The following is a 17153-nucleotide window of genomic DNA, read 5'->3' on the forward strand; positions in this document are numbered from 1 at the left end:
TCTAGTCCCTCTGTCTCTATTAGATGGTAGTCTCAGTTACCTTAAAATTTTTAGAGTACTTTCTTACGGTATATTACAGTCTTTTGTTTCATGAGTATCAGATGCACAGCCTTTCATGGAAGCTAGGCATTCAGTGAATTAAGTTGTAGTGAATTGGGTAAAAAAACATGTGGGGGAGAGCTGAGGGGCACACTTACTATTATTATTGAACTTATTATACACATTCTATGCTTTAGCTGACATTGAGCTATGTGGCCCCATTATGCAGATGAACCCTCTAACATTTATTTTCTACAGTCTACCTGTGGATTATGTATTTGGATATGTATTCATGTATTCTCCAAATGCTGGACTTTCCCTACCAGGGGCAGAACGGGGACCAGGATTGGAGAAATGGATGGATGATTGGAATTTCAGAGGTGAAAAAGGGATCGTTGTGGCAAGCCTTGATGAAAATGTCATGAAGTATATGCTGAGTCCTAGGGAAATGTCGAGAATTTATTTGATTTGGGTGGAGACCTTGTAGAAGAGAGCAGATAGTGAGGGAGTGCTGAAAATGTGGGTGGGAAGAGATCAGGCATAGGAGTCTTGGCTTCTTTCTATAGTTTGTGCAACGTGTTGAAAGGAGGTGGCCTTTGCTCAGGATTTCTAAATCTGGTGCATAACATATCCCCCTTGAGAACTTCACCTCATTCACTAAATAGTAATGTTACTTCAGGAATTATGATGTAATAAAACATTTTAAATTTTATTTAATCTCAGTTTCCCAAATTTGTTTATTTGAACCCAGACTTTCCCTTCTCTCTTTACCTCCTCTTACTTTTGTCCCTGAAAGAACAACTGAGGACATTAACTAACATCACATGAAATGTAGCACAAGGAAAACTCACACCCAGAGTTGCTTTATCAAGGCCATGGCTAAAACCCAATATCTCTTCCTCTCCCCATGGCCTTTTCTATCAATTTCAGTCATTTGAAAAAATCCTCTCACTGTCCTGCTGAAAGCATATTTTTTATTATGTTTTCTCTTCCGTTTATTATTTCTCTGTAGACCATTTTAAGAATCCAAACATGGCTGAGAGTGTACAACATTACAATAGTCATTTTCAACATGTCCTGGAGAACAAAGAGTACAAAGTGGAAATATTGTGTGAAAAGTATCACAGACAGAGTATTAAAAGAAGGCCTTATTCTTGGCATTGCTCAGTGAACTATAGCAGTATTTAACAACTGTATGTCCCTCAAGATACTAGTAACTATTCTGCTAAACAAACAGCAGTGGAAACTATGATGAAATCCCTTCGGAAACTGTGCTACAAACCTCTGGCGGTGGGGGGCGTTGAAGATAATAACGAACATCCTCTAGGTTGCCCAGGTTCCTCTCCTCAGGTAGATGGGGTGACACTGATTTTGGAGGGAAAGAAGTTTAGTGGGAGGGCCAGGGGGTGTTGGATAATACCGCAGCCTACAGCTAAACTCACTCATACAGCTCTTCTTCTTTGGGCAAGGCTGGAATTGAGGTGTTCATAAGGGAAGAGCTTATACAACTTAACAAGCAAACCACAGGCTGTTTTTACAAGCAGATCTTAGAGAAACATTAACCCAATTCTTCCTACCAAATTCACCACTCCCAAGTGGGAGAGGGAACAACAGAGGGCAGTTGTCTTGCTAAAATGCCCTTCCCCTTAGCAAGATGAAACATGGGGGAGGAAGTTCCTATTCAACAATCCTAAATAAAGAAGACCTTAATAAAGCACTTCTCTGAGCTAATATACATTGGGAAGTTCCCAGGGGAAAATGTGGTTGATACAGCAGTTTGGGGAATGCAGGTGGTTCATTCTGAAATGGAAGTTTGTTCTTATATCTCAGTCTCTTGTCGGAGCAAGTGTCCTCACAATCCTCTAGAGAAGCTCTTGGCAGGCATGGGTTGTTACAATCAAATGTGAAGTCTCGTGCAAGTCACTGGTTACCAATGTAGTTACTACATTTGCATTGTTCTGATATTAATTATTAGGTTAAATCTATAGTAGTGTCTGTTTACTTAAGTTTGCATATATTTTATTCAGTGGAACAGAAAAAAATGGCATTGCAACTATGGGAAATCCTTCTGTAGCTGTAGTCTATCTTATTCATGTTACACTTGATGACCTGGGTCATGTTTGTGAATTTCATCTCTGGCATGCATAATGGTAAGAAAAGAGATTGAAAACTGCTCTCTACTCCACATATCTTATTTTATAGTTGAGATATCTGAGACCTAGAGAGAAAAAGTGACATATAAAAGTTAATGACATCAAAAAATAGTATGCTGGGAACACTGAGACCAATCAGCACTTGTACAATATAGCAATCTCTTCTTAGAGAACAGTCATTTGCCACCTTAACGTACATAATCTCTCCTTGTCATTCTACAAAATGCTAAAAGTACAAAGATATTTACTTGTCATATGTTTGTTTGGGTTGTGATAAAATATCACTCTGTTCCTCTAAAAAATGATATTTTTTCAGCGTAGAATCAATAGTTTCACCAAGGTGATCAAAGTACTAGGTGCAATTCCAATAATTCCAGTTTTAATTTTCAGATTCCTAACCGGATTCACAGAGGATAATAAAACAAGAGCCAAAGTAAAGCCAAACAATAGATGCACAATGACAAAAATAAATAAAATGAAATAAAATAATGAATTAAGAATTATAATAGCTACTACATAGCAGTACTAATACATTCACTTATATATCTTAATATATATAATTCATTTATGAATTTAAGTATTTATTGCATGCCTACTATGTGCCAGGCGCTATGTGAGGCATTCAGTGAAAACAGAAAAGCCCAGAACATACTCTGATGGCATACTTTATTGTACAAAAGGAGACCAGATCTTAAGCAAATAAGCTCATTGGTAAATATATAATTAGAAACTACGAAAAGTGGCAGAAGTGGCAGGTACGTGGCACTTTCGGCCTACATACAGCAGGAAAATCGAATCTCCATTTCAGGAATCAGAGGAGGCTGCTTTGAGGAAGTGATGTTTAACTTGATGCTTGGAAGATGCATGAGTAGGGGGCTGGTGAGTGACAGCAGGAGCCCTATGCGCAGAGGGCCTGGGGGAAGTTTGGAGGTTAGAGAAAACGGAGTGAAAGCCGCATCTGCTGTGGAACCTATTGGTTGTATTAAAGGTTTGACTATTGCCCAGAGCAATGGAATTCACTGAAGGAGTTTACACAGAGGACTGATGTCATTCTTTTTGCTTTTATAAAAGGTCTTTCTGAAGGGATATAACTGGAAGAAAAGAATTAGCAAGTAATTTAGTGATCTAAGCTGTAGTTGGTGGTGGCTCGGACCAAGATGGTTAGGAGTAGATATTATTTCCCCAGGGTTGGGGGGAAGGAACATATGATGGATAGATAGGGATTATTCTGTAAATGACTTTAGGTCTTGGACCTTGGTACTTAATATACTGTGTATCTCACAGCCTGGAGCTGAGTCTCATGCATGGTATTACATAAGCTTTTCTCAGATTATTGGATGAATGAGTAATTGAGCAGATAAAAGACGGAGAGCTCAGAAATATCTACTTTACATCTTACATAACCTCATATGGTGGTAGAAGACCATTTACTGAAAGGGGAAGGGTGGAAGTAAACAAGATTTGGATGCAGGAGTAATGAAGAGTTCAATCACAGACATATTAAGTTTCTGATTCTATGAGACAGAATAATGGCCCCCAGATATGCTCTACCTACGAATATGTTACCTCACATGGCAAAAAGAGCTCTATAGATGTGATTAAGGTTAAGGAGCTCACAACAGGGGAGATTGTTCTGGATTGTCCAAGTGGGGGACAATGCAATCATGTAAGCCCTTAGAACTAGAAGAGGTTGGGAACAGAATGGATCAGAGGGAGGCGATGGAAGAAGAAAGAGGAGAGGGTCAAAAGTGTGAGAGTACCCTGACCCATTATTGCTGACTTTAAAGATGGAGGAGATGGCCATGGACTATGGGTGGCCTCTAGAAGCTGAGAATGGTCCTCATATGACAACCAAAAAGGAGGTGGGGATCTCAGTCCTACAACTCAAAGCAACTGAATTCTGTCAACAACTCTAATAAGCAAGGAGCTCCAGTAAGTGAACTTCCCCTACAGCCTCAGGAAAGAAACACAGCCCTGCCTGTACTTTGATTGTAACCTGGTGAGACGCGTGTTTAATTTCTGACCTATGGAGCCATAAAATAATAAACTTGTCTTTTGTAAACTGTTAAATTTGTGGTCATTTGTTATGGCAAGTATAGAAAACTAACAGAGACATGTACGAGGCATTCTTGTGGAGATGGCTAAGTAGCTAGAGGTGTATAAAACAAAACATACACAACACCCCCCCCACACACACACGTAAGTGCGTGCGCGTGTGTGTGCGCACACACACACACACACACAAGTCAAACAGAATCATTATATAATACGCCTTCCATTATATGGATGAATGAAAACATAATTTGAACAAGAATCATTTAAATTACTGGCTATATAAATGATTGATTTTGTGATTGTAAGAATTCCCACAGACAGAAAAAGTCACTGAAATTTCCACAAATATTGTCATTAAGAAATAAGAGCTATTTATATTATATTACTGGAGTACATTTTTCTATTTACTTATGCAGTGATTTCAGACCAAAAAAGGGGGGGGTGCTTTTCTTTTTTTCCCCTGAGGGGGTTATTGTTGTCATTTGGTTTTTCCTCTAAGTGACAAACTTGATGAATTTGTCAGTAATTTGTATGGCAAATTTTAGGCGCAATGTAAAGAATGTATGTCAATGGAAACTCTTCAACTCGTTCTCTCTGTTTCTTCCTCTTTGGGCATTCCTGCAGTGCCTTCTCCGTCTGTTCTCAGGTTTTAAACCTCAAGCATTTGTGTTTAGATGAGTCGAAGGGGCAAATCCCACTGGCATGTCTGGCATTAAGACGTAGAGAAGGAGCAGAGTTGCAAACATGACTCACATCTTGGACTTTACCACTTTACCTCAAACAAGGCATAAGCATTCAGCCATGCCCCCAACATGTTTTTCCAGAGTTTGTATACTTGGATATACATCTGCATTTCTGCTATTAAAATCCATCCTATTGCATTCCAGGCTTTGTGGATACTAAGTGATTTTATTGTATCTATAGCTCATAATGCAGTCAAATGTCTTCCTTCCTTTCCTTAACAACAGCTTTAGGGCAGGATTATACAACAGTTCGTGGCTTCTAATACTAGTAGCATTATCGAACACAAAATGCAAAATAGTTAATAGTAGGAGTCATCATTTATATCACACTTGAGTTTGGATAAGATTAATTCTCATAACACTCCATTGGAAGAATATTCACTTGAAATTTACACATTTGATGCAAAGTGATTGTGATGCAACTTAAAAATTTTATTTAATATGTTATTATAATAACAATAATTCTCAATTATCATTTGGAGATTGTATTCCAATATTAAAGAAGAGACCTTTGCAAGTGCTTCCCGGTTACAGTACCTTGACTCTTTTGGGTTTGGGAGCAGATTTAGTTTCAAGTCTCAGTTTCATGTATTTATTTATTTCAACATTCATTAATTCCAGAGATATTTATCAAGTAGTTTTATATGTACCAGAACTGGGGCGCAGTATGTTTATATCTTTTGTAGCTCTAAGCAAGAGCTTTAAATTCCGCAAGACACCATTATCTCATTTACAAAATGGAAACAACTGTATTTATTCATAAGACCATGGTGAGGATTGGGCACCTGTGTGGCTCAGTCAGTTAAGTGTCTGCCTTCAGCTCAGGTCACGATCTCAGGGTCCTGGGATCGAGTCCCACATTGGGCTCCCTGCTTAGTGGGGAGCCTGCATCTCCCTCTCTTTCTGCCCCTCCCTTGCTTGTATGCTCTCTCTCTCTTTTGCTTTCTCTCAAATAAATAAAAATAAAATCTTTAAAAAAATAGCATGGTGAGGATTAAATTAGAGATATATATAGTGCTTGACAAAATATATAGGAAAATGAATAAGCAAAGTGTTTGAACAAAAAGTACTATAGCATCTTAAGTTGTCATCTAGTGCATTATGTTACATTAATTAAAAACTACCTGTGTTTTCATGATTTAGAATTCAAAATCATTAAAGAAATGATAGTACAGGAAACATCCAGTATTTTTTATAATGTGAGTTTTCTTTTACAATATTATATTGTTAATGATATTATCAATGTATGTTATGGTCATTCTGAATGAAGAATAATTCAACTACAGTGTATTTCTTTTCAAGTTCTAGACTTTTGCATTACATTGTCATTATCTTTTTCAGTTTTCCCCCTAGAGAAGAAAGAATTTTCGGTTAAAAATATGCCATGATTTTTCAACTGCCCCCTTCTAGCAGGGCACCATAGCAAAAGGTAATGTGCAAAAAGCATGACAAAACATACTAGGTGAATGCCTCTGTTTTTCATCTCTATTCAGGCAACAGACCCTGATGCTGGGATAAACGGTCAAGTGCACTACAGTTTGGGCAACTTCAACAACCTCTTTCGCATCACATCCAATGGGAGCATTTACACAGCAGTGAAGCTTAACAGAGAGGTCAGGGACTACTACGAGCTTGTTGTCGTGGCCACAGACGGAGCCGTGCATCCCCGCCACTCGACACTCACACTGGCCATCAAAGTTTTGGATATTGATGATAATAGCCCCGTGTTCACCAATTCAACATACACTGTCGTCGTGGAGGAGAATCTGCCAGCTGGGACCACCTTCCTCCAGATAGAGGTATGTGGGGGAGCAGACAAATCCTGGATCCCACATTAGAAGATCTGCTGTCTGCAGAAGGTTGCAGACTTAGCAAATAAAAAGACAACACACCCAGTTAAATTGTAATTTCAGATAAACAATGAGTAAAGTTTTAATCGAAGCATCTTGCCCATATTGCATATTGGTTTTATGTAACAAACTTACTTCAGGGATATACCAACAATTAAGAGGAGAAAAGGTGCACTTCTAAGAAATCAAATAAGATGTCTTAATAAATTTTTAATTTATAAGATCAGTGCTATATATTTACTGTAAAAATTGACAATATAATACTCTATAAAGAAAAATTTAATAATCTCCCACTTTGTACCTCCAGAGTACTTGGTGTTAAATTTTTAAGTGTATTTGTGACATTTATCTTTGTGCTCACACAATATGAAATAAAATATTTTCATATTTACATACAAGTAAATATGCATGTAGGCAGGTGTGTGCATATATATCTATGTATGCACATTTTCAAATAGATATTTCCATATTTAAGTATATGTAAATATGCATTATGCCAGTATATGCATGCATAACTACATATGTACATATTCAAATAAATAGTTCTATAGTTACATATATGTAAATTCACATTATCCAGGTGTGTGCATATACCTATGTTTGTATGTATATGTATAGATACATATGGACACATATCTATACATATATACACACACACACATACCCAGGTAGAGATTTTCCCTTTATTTTACAGAAAGAGGATATTGCTGAACCTATTCTTTTTTTCACTTTTGGTGAACAACTGCATCCTTCCAGAGGTCTGACTCTCCTTTTGAACAGTGCCCCCATATCCAAGCCTTTTTTCAGTCCTTGGCTACAGTACCACCAGAAACTCTGGACATTCTGATTCAGTAGGTTAGGTAGCTTAGGTTGGCTTAGAAATCTGCATTTTAAGCAACCACCCCTTTTAATTTTGACATAGATGGTCTATAAAGTATAATTTTGGGGTGAAAAAAGATTCTAACAAAAGAATTATAGAAAAGAAAAAAAGAAAAAGATTCTAGACCTTCCTTGACCTGCCATCCACAACTTGAACTCTGTTAGCATGGGTTTTAAGAACTTGCATTTTTTTTCATAATTTAACTCAATAAATATTTAGGCAAAAACATTCATCTAAAAAGGGCAGGTGCCAGCCAGGGAAAGGTCCATATTTCTCCATTTATTCTTCTGTTCATCTATTCATTTAATCATCCATTTATTCAACACGGGTATTTCCAGTGTTTATTGTATGCCAGCTCCTCTGCTAGACTTTGGGGATTCTAACATGGAATGACACATTTCCTGCCTTCATTGGGTTCTCAGTCTGGCGTGGCAAACAGACAAGTAAATCCTTAATTGCCATAGAGGTTCTTAGAGCAAGGGGCCTCAGAGATGACAGGTGGAACTCTCAACCTAATATTGAGAGTTTAGAAATATGGTTTTGAGATTTAGACAGTTGCATTCTACAATGTGAACTTAGGAGCAAGTTAAGAGTTATTCTATCAAAGAAGAAGAAATATTATTCAAGGCATTGGAACGAACCTGCTTGAGATCCTAGAGAGGAGACAGGGAAGAGCTACAGGCTGGAAATTGTATGGATCCTCCTCTCTATGTTCAGGAGAGTGAAGCTAACCCAAAATGGAATGGAAAACAAGAAGGATTTTAGATAGGAAAATGACGTCATCAGATCTGTGTTTTCCCAATGTCTTCTTGTGATGATGTTGGTAACTGTGTGCGCGTCCTAACACAGCTCATGTCCGCATCCCCCTGATCCTGTTCCAGTTCCTCCACCAGAACTGCCTTGGCCAGTCTGTCTTTGTCATCCTGGGAGACCTGCAGCTAGAACACGTTACCCCCAATTCTGAACACCTCTCAATTGCCATGTCCCTGTTTTCTTTCTATTGTGGTATTTGTGTCCCTTTTTTTTTTTTTTTTTTGAGACATTAACCTGGAGGGCAGGATTTGTGTCTTGGTTCATCTTGTGCTTCTCCTGCATAATAACTACTCCATAAAGGTTGATCAAGTGAAGGAAGTATAGTAGACTGAGCTCTAGAAATATACAATCCTTGTAAGGAGAAATTACTACTTTAATTTCTGTCATTTCCTTATACTCCATTAATAATCTGTCATGTTTATGAAAAAAATGCCCAATAAAACTTTATTTTTATTTAAAAGATTATTTTTCAAGGTTATTCAATTAGCAGGAAATAATACAATAATTTATGACAATAGTCATTTCTTTACAGTGATATGATTCTTTTAGTTAGTGATTTCTCAGGGAAAATAAATATAGTAATAAAATTTTTTTTAAAAAGACAAAATGTCATGAATGTCTGTCTCTCTGCCTCTGTTTCTCCCTCTTTCTCTCTTTGGTAAATTTCTTAACAAACATGCTTGTCTCTGAAACATGCCTTGTGATCATTAAGTTCATGCTGTCCTGGGTGCTGACCCATGACCTCCATCAGCCTTGCATTCCTCTGGTTTGGTAACACCACTGATACCGTTGTCCTTCTGCTTTACTTCTTACAGGCCAAGGATGTTGACCTTGGAGCAAATGTGTCTTATCGAATCCGAAGCCCGGAAGTAAAGCACTTTTTTGCACTACATCCATTTACAGGAGAACTCTCCCTTTTAAGGAGTTTGGATTATGAGTCATTTCCAGAGCAGGAAGCAAGCATCACATTTCTCGTGGAGGCCTTCGATATTTACGGAACGATGCCACCTGGCATTGCTACGGTCACGGTGATAGTAAAGGTAAGGAGCACGAATGACTCCTGGTGTCTAACTCCATACACTCTTCTGAGTTTGAACTATATTAAATATCCAGGGCTGCTATTCTTAAAAACACAGTAGTACCGGACCCAGAACATACAGTCTGGAATGTGTTAGACTTGAGAAGTAGCCGAATTGTTGAAGTAGGATAGATACATTTGAACAAAATACTAAATAAGAATTTAACCACTGTGGCTGCCCAAATGTTCCCATAGCTCTGCAATTTTATTTATTTTTATTTTTTTAAAGATTTTTTAAAAAATTTATTTGTGAGAGAGAGAGAGAGAGATCACAAGCAAGAACAGAGGCAGGCAGAGATAGAGAGGGAAGCAGGTCCCCCACCGAGCAGAGAGCCCAATGCGGGGCTCGATCCCAGGACCCCGAGACCATGACCCAAGCCGAAGGCAGAGGCCCAACCCACTGAGACACCCAGACTCCCCAGTTCTACGATTTTAATCTAGTCCCAATTTCTCCAGACTAGTTTATTCCAAATTTCACAGCACCAGGGATAATAATTTCATCCAAACCCTTCAATTTAAAAATTTTAAAAAGAAAAGATTATGGAAAAGGCAAGAGTTCTAAGGCCCCAGAGCTAATTAGTCTGTAAGCTGAGATTCTGGAATGAAATAAGCTTTGGGACTGAATGGAATCAGAGTCGAGCTCGGCTCAGCCATGTTCAAGGTTTGTGACCATGAGGCCTTCGTTGGCCATGCCAGATTTCCTGTCTCATTCATTGTGATAACATGTGCCAAGTGATTGCTTCAGAGAGCATGGTATCTTCGACCTTTTGGGATTTGAGTGATTTTAAGGTGTACCTTTAAAGGAAGACATGAGGAGAGATTTATCAGTTTTCGAACATTAGTGTAGGTAAAGGTTACCTGAGCTGTGTCCTAAACTGTCAGATTGCTCTGCTCCTTCCCAAAGGAGCCCTCTTCCCATGGGGAAGGCATCACCAGTGCTTTTCTGCAGATGGATTTTTGATTAGAATGAAAGGAAGTTAGGTACTAGAGATGACTCCAATTCTTGAAAGGTTGTCTCAAGAGAGAGGAGATGAATGCAAGTTCATAAGGTACACAAGGTCATAATGTATGTAAGGTCATGGACAATGTTTCTACTATGCTCAATTTTTTTTTGCATTTTTTGTTTTGTTTTTTACTATGTTCATTTTTTTTTCCTCTGTTCTTTTTTTTTTTTTTAATTTTTTATTTATTTTCAGCGTAACAGTATTCATTGTTTTTTCACCACACCCAGTGCTCCATGCAATCTGTGCCCTCCCTAATACCCACCACCTGGTTCCCCCACCCTCCCACCCTGCCCCTTCAAAACCCTCAGGTTGTTTTTCAGAGTCCATAGTCTCTCATGGTTCACCTCCCCTTCCAATTTCCCTCAACTCCCTTCTCCTCTCCATCTACCCTTGTCCTCTATATTATTTGTTATGCTCCACCAATAAGTGAAACCATATGATACTTGACTTTCTCTGTTTGACTTATTTCACTCAGCATAATCTCTTCCAGTCCTGTCCATGTTGCTACAAAAGTTGGGTATTCATCCTTTCTGATGGAGGCATAATACTCCATAGTGTATATGGACCACATCTTCCTTATCCATTCATCCGTTGAAGGGCATCTTGGTTCTTTCCAGTTTGGCGACCGTGGCCATTGCTGCTATAAACATTGGGGTACAGATGGCCCTTCTTTTCACTACATCTGTATCTTTGGGGTAAATACCCAGCAGTGCAACTGCAGGGTCATAGGGAAGATCTATTTTTAATTTCCTGAGGAATCTCCACACTGTTCTCCAAAGTGGCTGCACCAGTTTGCATTCCCACCAACAGTGTAAGAGGGTTCCCCTTTCTCCACATCCTCTCCAACACACGTTGTTTCCTGTCTTGCTAATTTTGGCCATTCTAACTGGTGTAAGGTGGTATCTCAATGTGGTTTTGATTTGAATCTCCCTGATGGCTAGTGATGATGAACATTTTTTCATGTGTCTGGTAGCCATTTGTATGTCTTCCTTGGAGAAGTGTCTGTTCATATCTTCTGCCCATTTTTTAATATGATTATCTGTTTTGTGTGTGTTGAGTTTGAGGAGTTCTTTATAGATCCTGGATATCAACCTTTTATCTGTACTGTCATTTGCAAATATCTTCTCCCATTCCGTGGGTTGCCTCTTTGTTTTGATGACTGTTTCTTTTGCTGTGCAGAAGCTTTTTATCTTGATGAAGTCCCAGAAGTTCATCTTTGCCTTTGTTTCCTTCGCCTTTGGAGACATATCTTGAAAGAAGTTGCTGTGGCTGATATCAAAGAGGTTACTCCCTATGTTCTCCTCGAGGATTCTGATGGATTCCTGTCTCATGTTGAGGTCTTTTATCCATTTCGAGTTTATCTTTGTGTACGGTGTAAGAGAATGGTCAAGTTTCATTCTTCTACATATAGCTGTCCAGTTTTCCCAGCACCATTTATTGAAGAGACTGTCTTTTTTCCACTGGATATTTTTTCCTGTTTTGTCAAAGATTATTTGACCATAGAGTTGAGGGTCCATATCTGGGCTCTCTACTCTGTTCCACTGGTCCATGTGTCTGTTTTTATGCCAGTACCATGCTGTCTTGGTGATCACAGCTTTGTAGTAAAGCTTGAAATCAGGTAACGTGATGCCACCAGTTTTATTTTTGTTTTTCAACATTTCCTTAGCAATTCGGGGTCTCTTCTGATTCCATACAAATTTTAGTATTATTTGCTCCAGCTCTTTGAAAAATACTGGTGGAATTTTGATTGGAATGGCATTAAAAGTATAGATTGCTCTGGGCAGTATAGACATTTTAACGATGTTTATTCTTCCCATCCAAGAGCATGGAATGGTCTTCCATCTTTTTGTGTCTTCTTCAATTTCTTTTAGGAGTGTTCTGTAGTTCCTCGAGTACAGATCTTTAACCTCTTTGGTTAGGTTTATTCCGAGGTATCTTATGGTTTTTGGTGCTATAGTAAATGGAATCAATTCTCTAATTTGCCTTTCTGTATTTTCATTGTTAGTGTATAAGAAAGCCACTGATTTCTGGACATTGACTTTGTATCCTGCTACATTACTGAATTGCTGTATGAGTTCTAGTAGTTTGGAGGTGGAGTCTTTCGGGTTTTCCATATAAAGAATCATGTCATCTACGAAGAGAGAGAGTTTGACTTCTTCCTTGCCAATCTGGATACCTTTTATTTCTCTTTGTTGTCTGATTGCTGTTGCTAGGACTTCTAATACTATGTTGAACAAGAGTGGTGAGAGTGGGCATCCTTGTCGTGTTCCTGATCTCAATGGGAAGGCTGCAAGCTTTTTCCCATTGAGGATGATATTTGCTGTGGGTTTTTCATAGATAGATTTGATGAAGTTCAGGAATGTTCCCTCTATCCCTATACTTTGAAGCGTTTTAATCAGGAACGGATGCTGGATTTTGTCAAAAGCTTTTTCTGCATCAATGGAGAGGATCATGTGGTTCTTCTCTCTTCTCTTATTGATTTGTTCTATCACATTGATTGATTTGCGAATGTTGAACCATCCTTGTAACCCAGGGATGAATCCTACCTGGTCATGGTGGATAATCTTTTTAATGTGCTGTTGGATCCTGTTTGCTAGGATCTTGTTGAGAATCTTAGCATCCATATTCATCAGTGATATTGGTCTGAAATTCTCCTTTTTGGTAGGGTCTTTGCCTGGTTTGGGGATCAGGGTAATGCTGGCTTCATAAAAAGAGTCTGGAAGTTTTCCTTCTGCTTCAATTTTTTGAAACAGCTTCAGGAGAATAGGTATTATTTCTTCTTTGAAAGTTTGATAGAATTCCCCAGGGAATCCGTCAGGTCCTGGGCTCTTGTTTTTTGGGAGGTTTTTGATCACTGCTTCAATCTCGTTACTAGATATCGGTCTATTCAGGTTGTCAATTTCTTCCTGGTTCAATTTTGGGAGTTTATAGTTTTCCAGGAATGCATCCATTTCATCTAGGTTGCTTAGCTTATTGGCATATAACTGTTGATAATAGCTTCTGATGATTGTTTCTACTTCCTTGGTGTTAGTTGTGATCTCTCCCTTTTCATTCTTAATTTTATTAATTTGGGCTTTCTCTCTTTTCTTTTGGATTAGTGTGGCCAATGGTTTATCGATCTTATTGATTCTTTCAAAAAACCAGCTTCTAGTTTCGTTGATACGTTCTACTGTATCTCTGGTTTCTACCTCGTTGATCTCTGCTCTAATCTTGATTATTTCCCTTCTTACGTGTGGAGTTGGTTTGATTTGTTGTTGATTCTCCAGTTCTTTAAGGTGTAGAGACAGCTGGTGTATTCTGGATTTTTCCATTTTTTTGAGGGAGGTTTGGATGGCTATGAATTTCCCCCTTAGGACCGCCTTTGCTGTATCCCATAGGTTTTGGAGTGAAGTGTCTTCGTTCTCATTGGTTTCCATAAATTGTTTAAGTTCTTCTTTGATCTCCTGGTTGATCCAAGCATTCTTAAGCAAGGTGGTCTTCAGCTTCCAGGTATTTGAGTTCCTTCTGAACTTTTCCTTGTGATTGAGCTCCAGTTTCAAAGCATTGTGATCTGAGAATATGCAGGGAATAATCTCAGTCTTTTGGTATCGGTTGAGCCCTGATTTGTGACCCAGTATGTGGTCTATTCTGGAGAAGGTTCCATGTGCACTTGAGAAGAATGAGTATTCTGTTGTTTTAGAGTGGAATGTTCTGTATATATCTATGAGGTCCATCTGGTCCAATGTATCATTCAATGCTCTTATTTCTTTATTGATTTTCTGCTTCAATGATCTGTCTATTTCTGAGAGAGGCGTGTTAAGATCTCCTACTATTAATGTATTCATATCAATATGACTCTATCTTGATTAATAGTTTTCTTATGTAATTGGCTGCTCCCATATTGGGGGCATAGATATTTACAATTGTTAGATCATCTTGGTGGATAGTCCCTTTAAGAATGATGTAGTGTCCTTCTGTATCCCTGACTACCGTCTTTAGTTTAAAATCTAATTGATCTGATATGAGAATCGCTACCCTGGCCTTCTTTTGAGGCCCATTGGCGTGAAAGATGCTTCTCCATCCCTTCACTTTCAGTCTGGGTGTATCTTTAGGTTCAAAATGGGTCTCTTGTAGACAACATATGGATGGGTCCTGTCGTTTTATCCAATCTGCAACCCTGTGTCGTTTTATGGGTGCATTTAGGCCATTCACATTGAGAGTGATTATTGAGAGATACGTTTTTATTGACATTGTGTTATCTTTGAAGTCTTTCTTTCTGTCGATTGTCTCTATATTTCTGTTCAATGCTATTCTTAGGATTTTTCCTCTTTTATAGAACCCCCCTTAATATTTCCTGCAGTGTCGGCTTGGTGGTTGCATAGTCTTTCAAGCCTTGCCGGTCTTGGAAACTCTTTATCTCTCCATCCATTTTGAATGTCAGTCTTGCTGGATAAAGTATTCTTGGCTGCATGTTCTTCTCATTTAGTGCCCTGAATATATCTTGCCAGCCCTTTCTGGCTTGCCAGGTCTCTGTGGACAGGTCTGACGTTATTCTGATGGGCTTTCCTCTGTATGTAAGGAGCTTCTTTGTCCTAGCGGCTTTCAAGAGATTGTATCTACAATTATGATTCCTCAATTTTACTATGAGGTGCCTGGATTTTTTTTTTGAATTTATAATCTTGGGGGGGGGACCTTTCTACTTCTAGTACATGAACACTTGTTCCATTCGCAAGATTGGGAAAATTTTCATGAAAAACTTGTTCCACTATATCTTCTAGACTTCTTTCTTTCTCCTCCCCTTCAGGGATTCCAATAATTCTGACGTTGGAACGTTTCATGGCATCATTTATTTCCCTGATTCTGTTTTCGTGGCTTCTAAGCTGTTTGTTCCAGGCTTCCTCCTGATCCTTTCTCTCTATTTGTTTGTCCTCCAGATCACTAATTCTATCTTCTGTCTCAGTTACCCTAGCTTTTAGAGAATTTAGATTAGATTGGAACTCATTGAGAGCGTTGTGAACCTCATCCCTGGTGGCCTTCAGCTCTGCCCTAACATTATGAACCTCCTCTCTGGTCGCTTTCAATTCTGCCCTAATCAATTCTGTTTGGTCATCCATGGCTTTCTCCAACCTAGCTATTGCCTGGATAATTGTTAGCCTGAATTCTCTTTCTGACATATTGTCTATGTTGATAGCCGTTAGCTCTGTTGCAGAAGGCCCATCCTCTGTATTTTTCTTCTGTTGGGGATTCCTCCTCCTAGTCATTTTGGTGAGAGATGACTGGACAGATGTAGCTGGATGTATTGACCGTGGTGCAGTCAAGGTGCACCCTGGAACGCTTCTGAGCACTCAGGATTCCCCACCCAAATGAGAGAAAAAAGAAAAGAAAAAGAAAAAAGAGGGAGAGAGAGAGACAGGAAAAAAAGGGAAGATAAAAGTGAAGGTTCAGCCCAAATGGGCCCCAGGGTAAGGTTTATGACGTATACAAACAAAAACAGACAAACTAAAAGACTGATAAAAGTATATGACGAGAGAAAATATATATATATATAAGCAAAAAAAAGGAGGAGCCTCGTCAAGAAGAACCCCAAGTATAAGATTTATATACTATCCGGACAAACATAAATACAGAGAGACACTGGCAGAAGAAAAAGATGGGAGCATGGTTATAGATTCTCGGTGTGGGCGAGGAAGGTTATTTTGATTCTTCCTGGATGTATCTTGATATCTTTGTTAAAGGACTCAACTTTCCTAAGAAAAAGGGGGATTAAAAATTGGTTCACCTATAGGGGTAGCATTGCTTGGAGAAAGGGGATTACCTTGAAGTTTAACTCTATATGAAAATATTAGAAAATAAAAATAAAAAAGGAATAAACTGGACTAAACTAAATTAAAAATTTTTTTAAAAATTAAGAAAATAGAAAAGCAAAAGAAAAACACATGTGTATGTATCAAAAAATTCAGGTTAGAAGTTTATCGTGGAATTTGATGTACTGGACATCTCACTGTGATGGTAAATAGGTTAAAAAATTATCTATATAAAAAAAGAGAAAAAATGAACCAGAATAGTGGGAAAGAATTAAAAATAAAAGTTGTATCTATGAAGTAGTGGTGGTTGTTCTCTTGTAGTCTTTTTTTTTTTTTTTTTCCTGATTTGTTTTCTGGGGGAGGGGGCTGCCACGTGGGTTTTCAGTCAATGATGTTCCCTGAGTTAAGTCCTCCCGACCCCCTCAAGGGGGTGGGCTCTGAGAAAAACGTTTTTTTTCAGGTTTTTGTTCTCTGGAGGTTTTTATGTTTGTTCACTTCTTTTCTCTCGCCTTGACAGCTTTTGATGGTTTTTGGAGGTTTAGAGGAAAGAAAACTGCACCCCAACCTCCCTCTCAGAGAGAAGCCTCAGTCTGCTCCCCTGCAGGTGCTGCAGCCGCTGGGCCGCTGGCAGAGCAGGTTCTGAGTCACGGTCCCTGGGGATGCAGGATGTCCTGCTTGTACGCAAAACCAAGGCAGCTGTGGCTGTCTGGGCAGCTCCAGACCGCCAGAGAGGTTCCAAGCAGCAATCGCACACT

At 38.8% G+C, this 17153-nt stretch overlaps 1 protein-coding gene across 5 annotated transcripts in view; it reads left to right on the plus strand.

The window, feature by feature from the left end:
- Positions 1-17153, plus strand: part of PCDH15 (protocadherin related 15) — a gene marked incomplete at both ends in the record, with an annotated part of 820110 nt that overhangs the window by 583708 nt on the left and 219249 nt on the right. For all 5 annotated transcript variants that reach the window (XM_080823084.1, XM_080823082.1, XM_080823083.1 and 2 more), the window contains 2 exons: positions 6484-6789; positions 9349-9573. In XM_080823084.1, coding sequence (XP_080679210.1) covers positions 6484-6789; positions 9349-9573 — 531 coding nt within the window. The remainder of the gene's footprint in view (positions 1-6483; positions 6790-9348; positions 9574-17153) is intronic.

Source organism: Martes martes (genome assembly GCF_963455335.1).
Source record: "Martes martes genome assembly, chromosome: 14".
Taxonomy (NCBI): Eukaryota; Metazoa; Chordata; class Mammalia; order Carnivora; family Mustelidae; genus Martes; species Martes martes.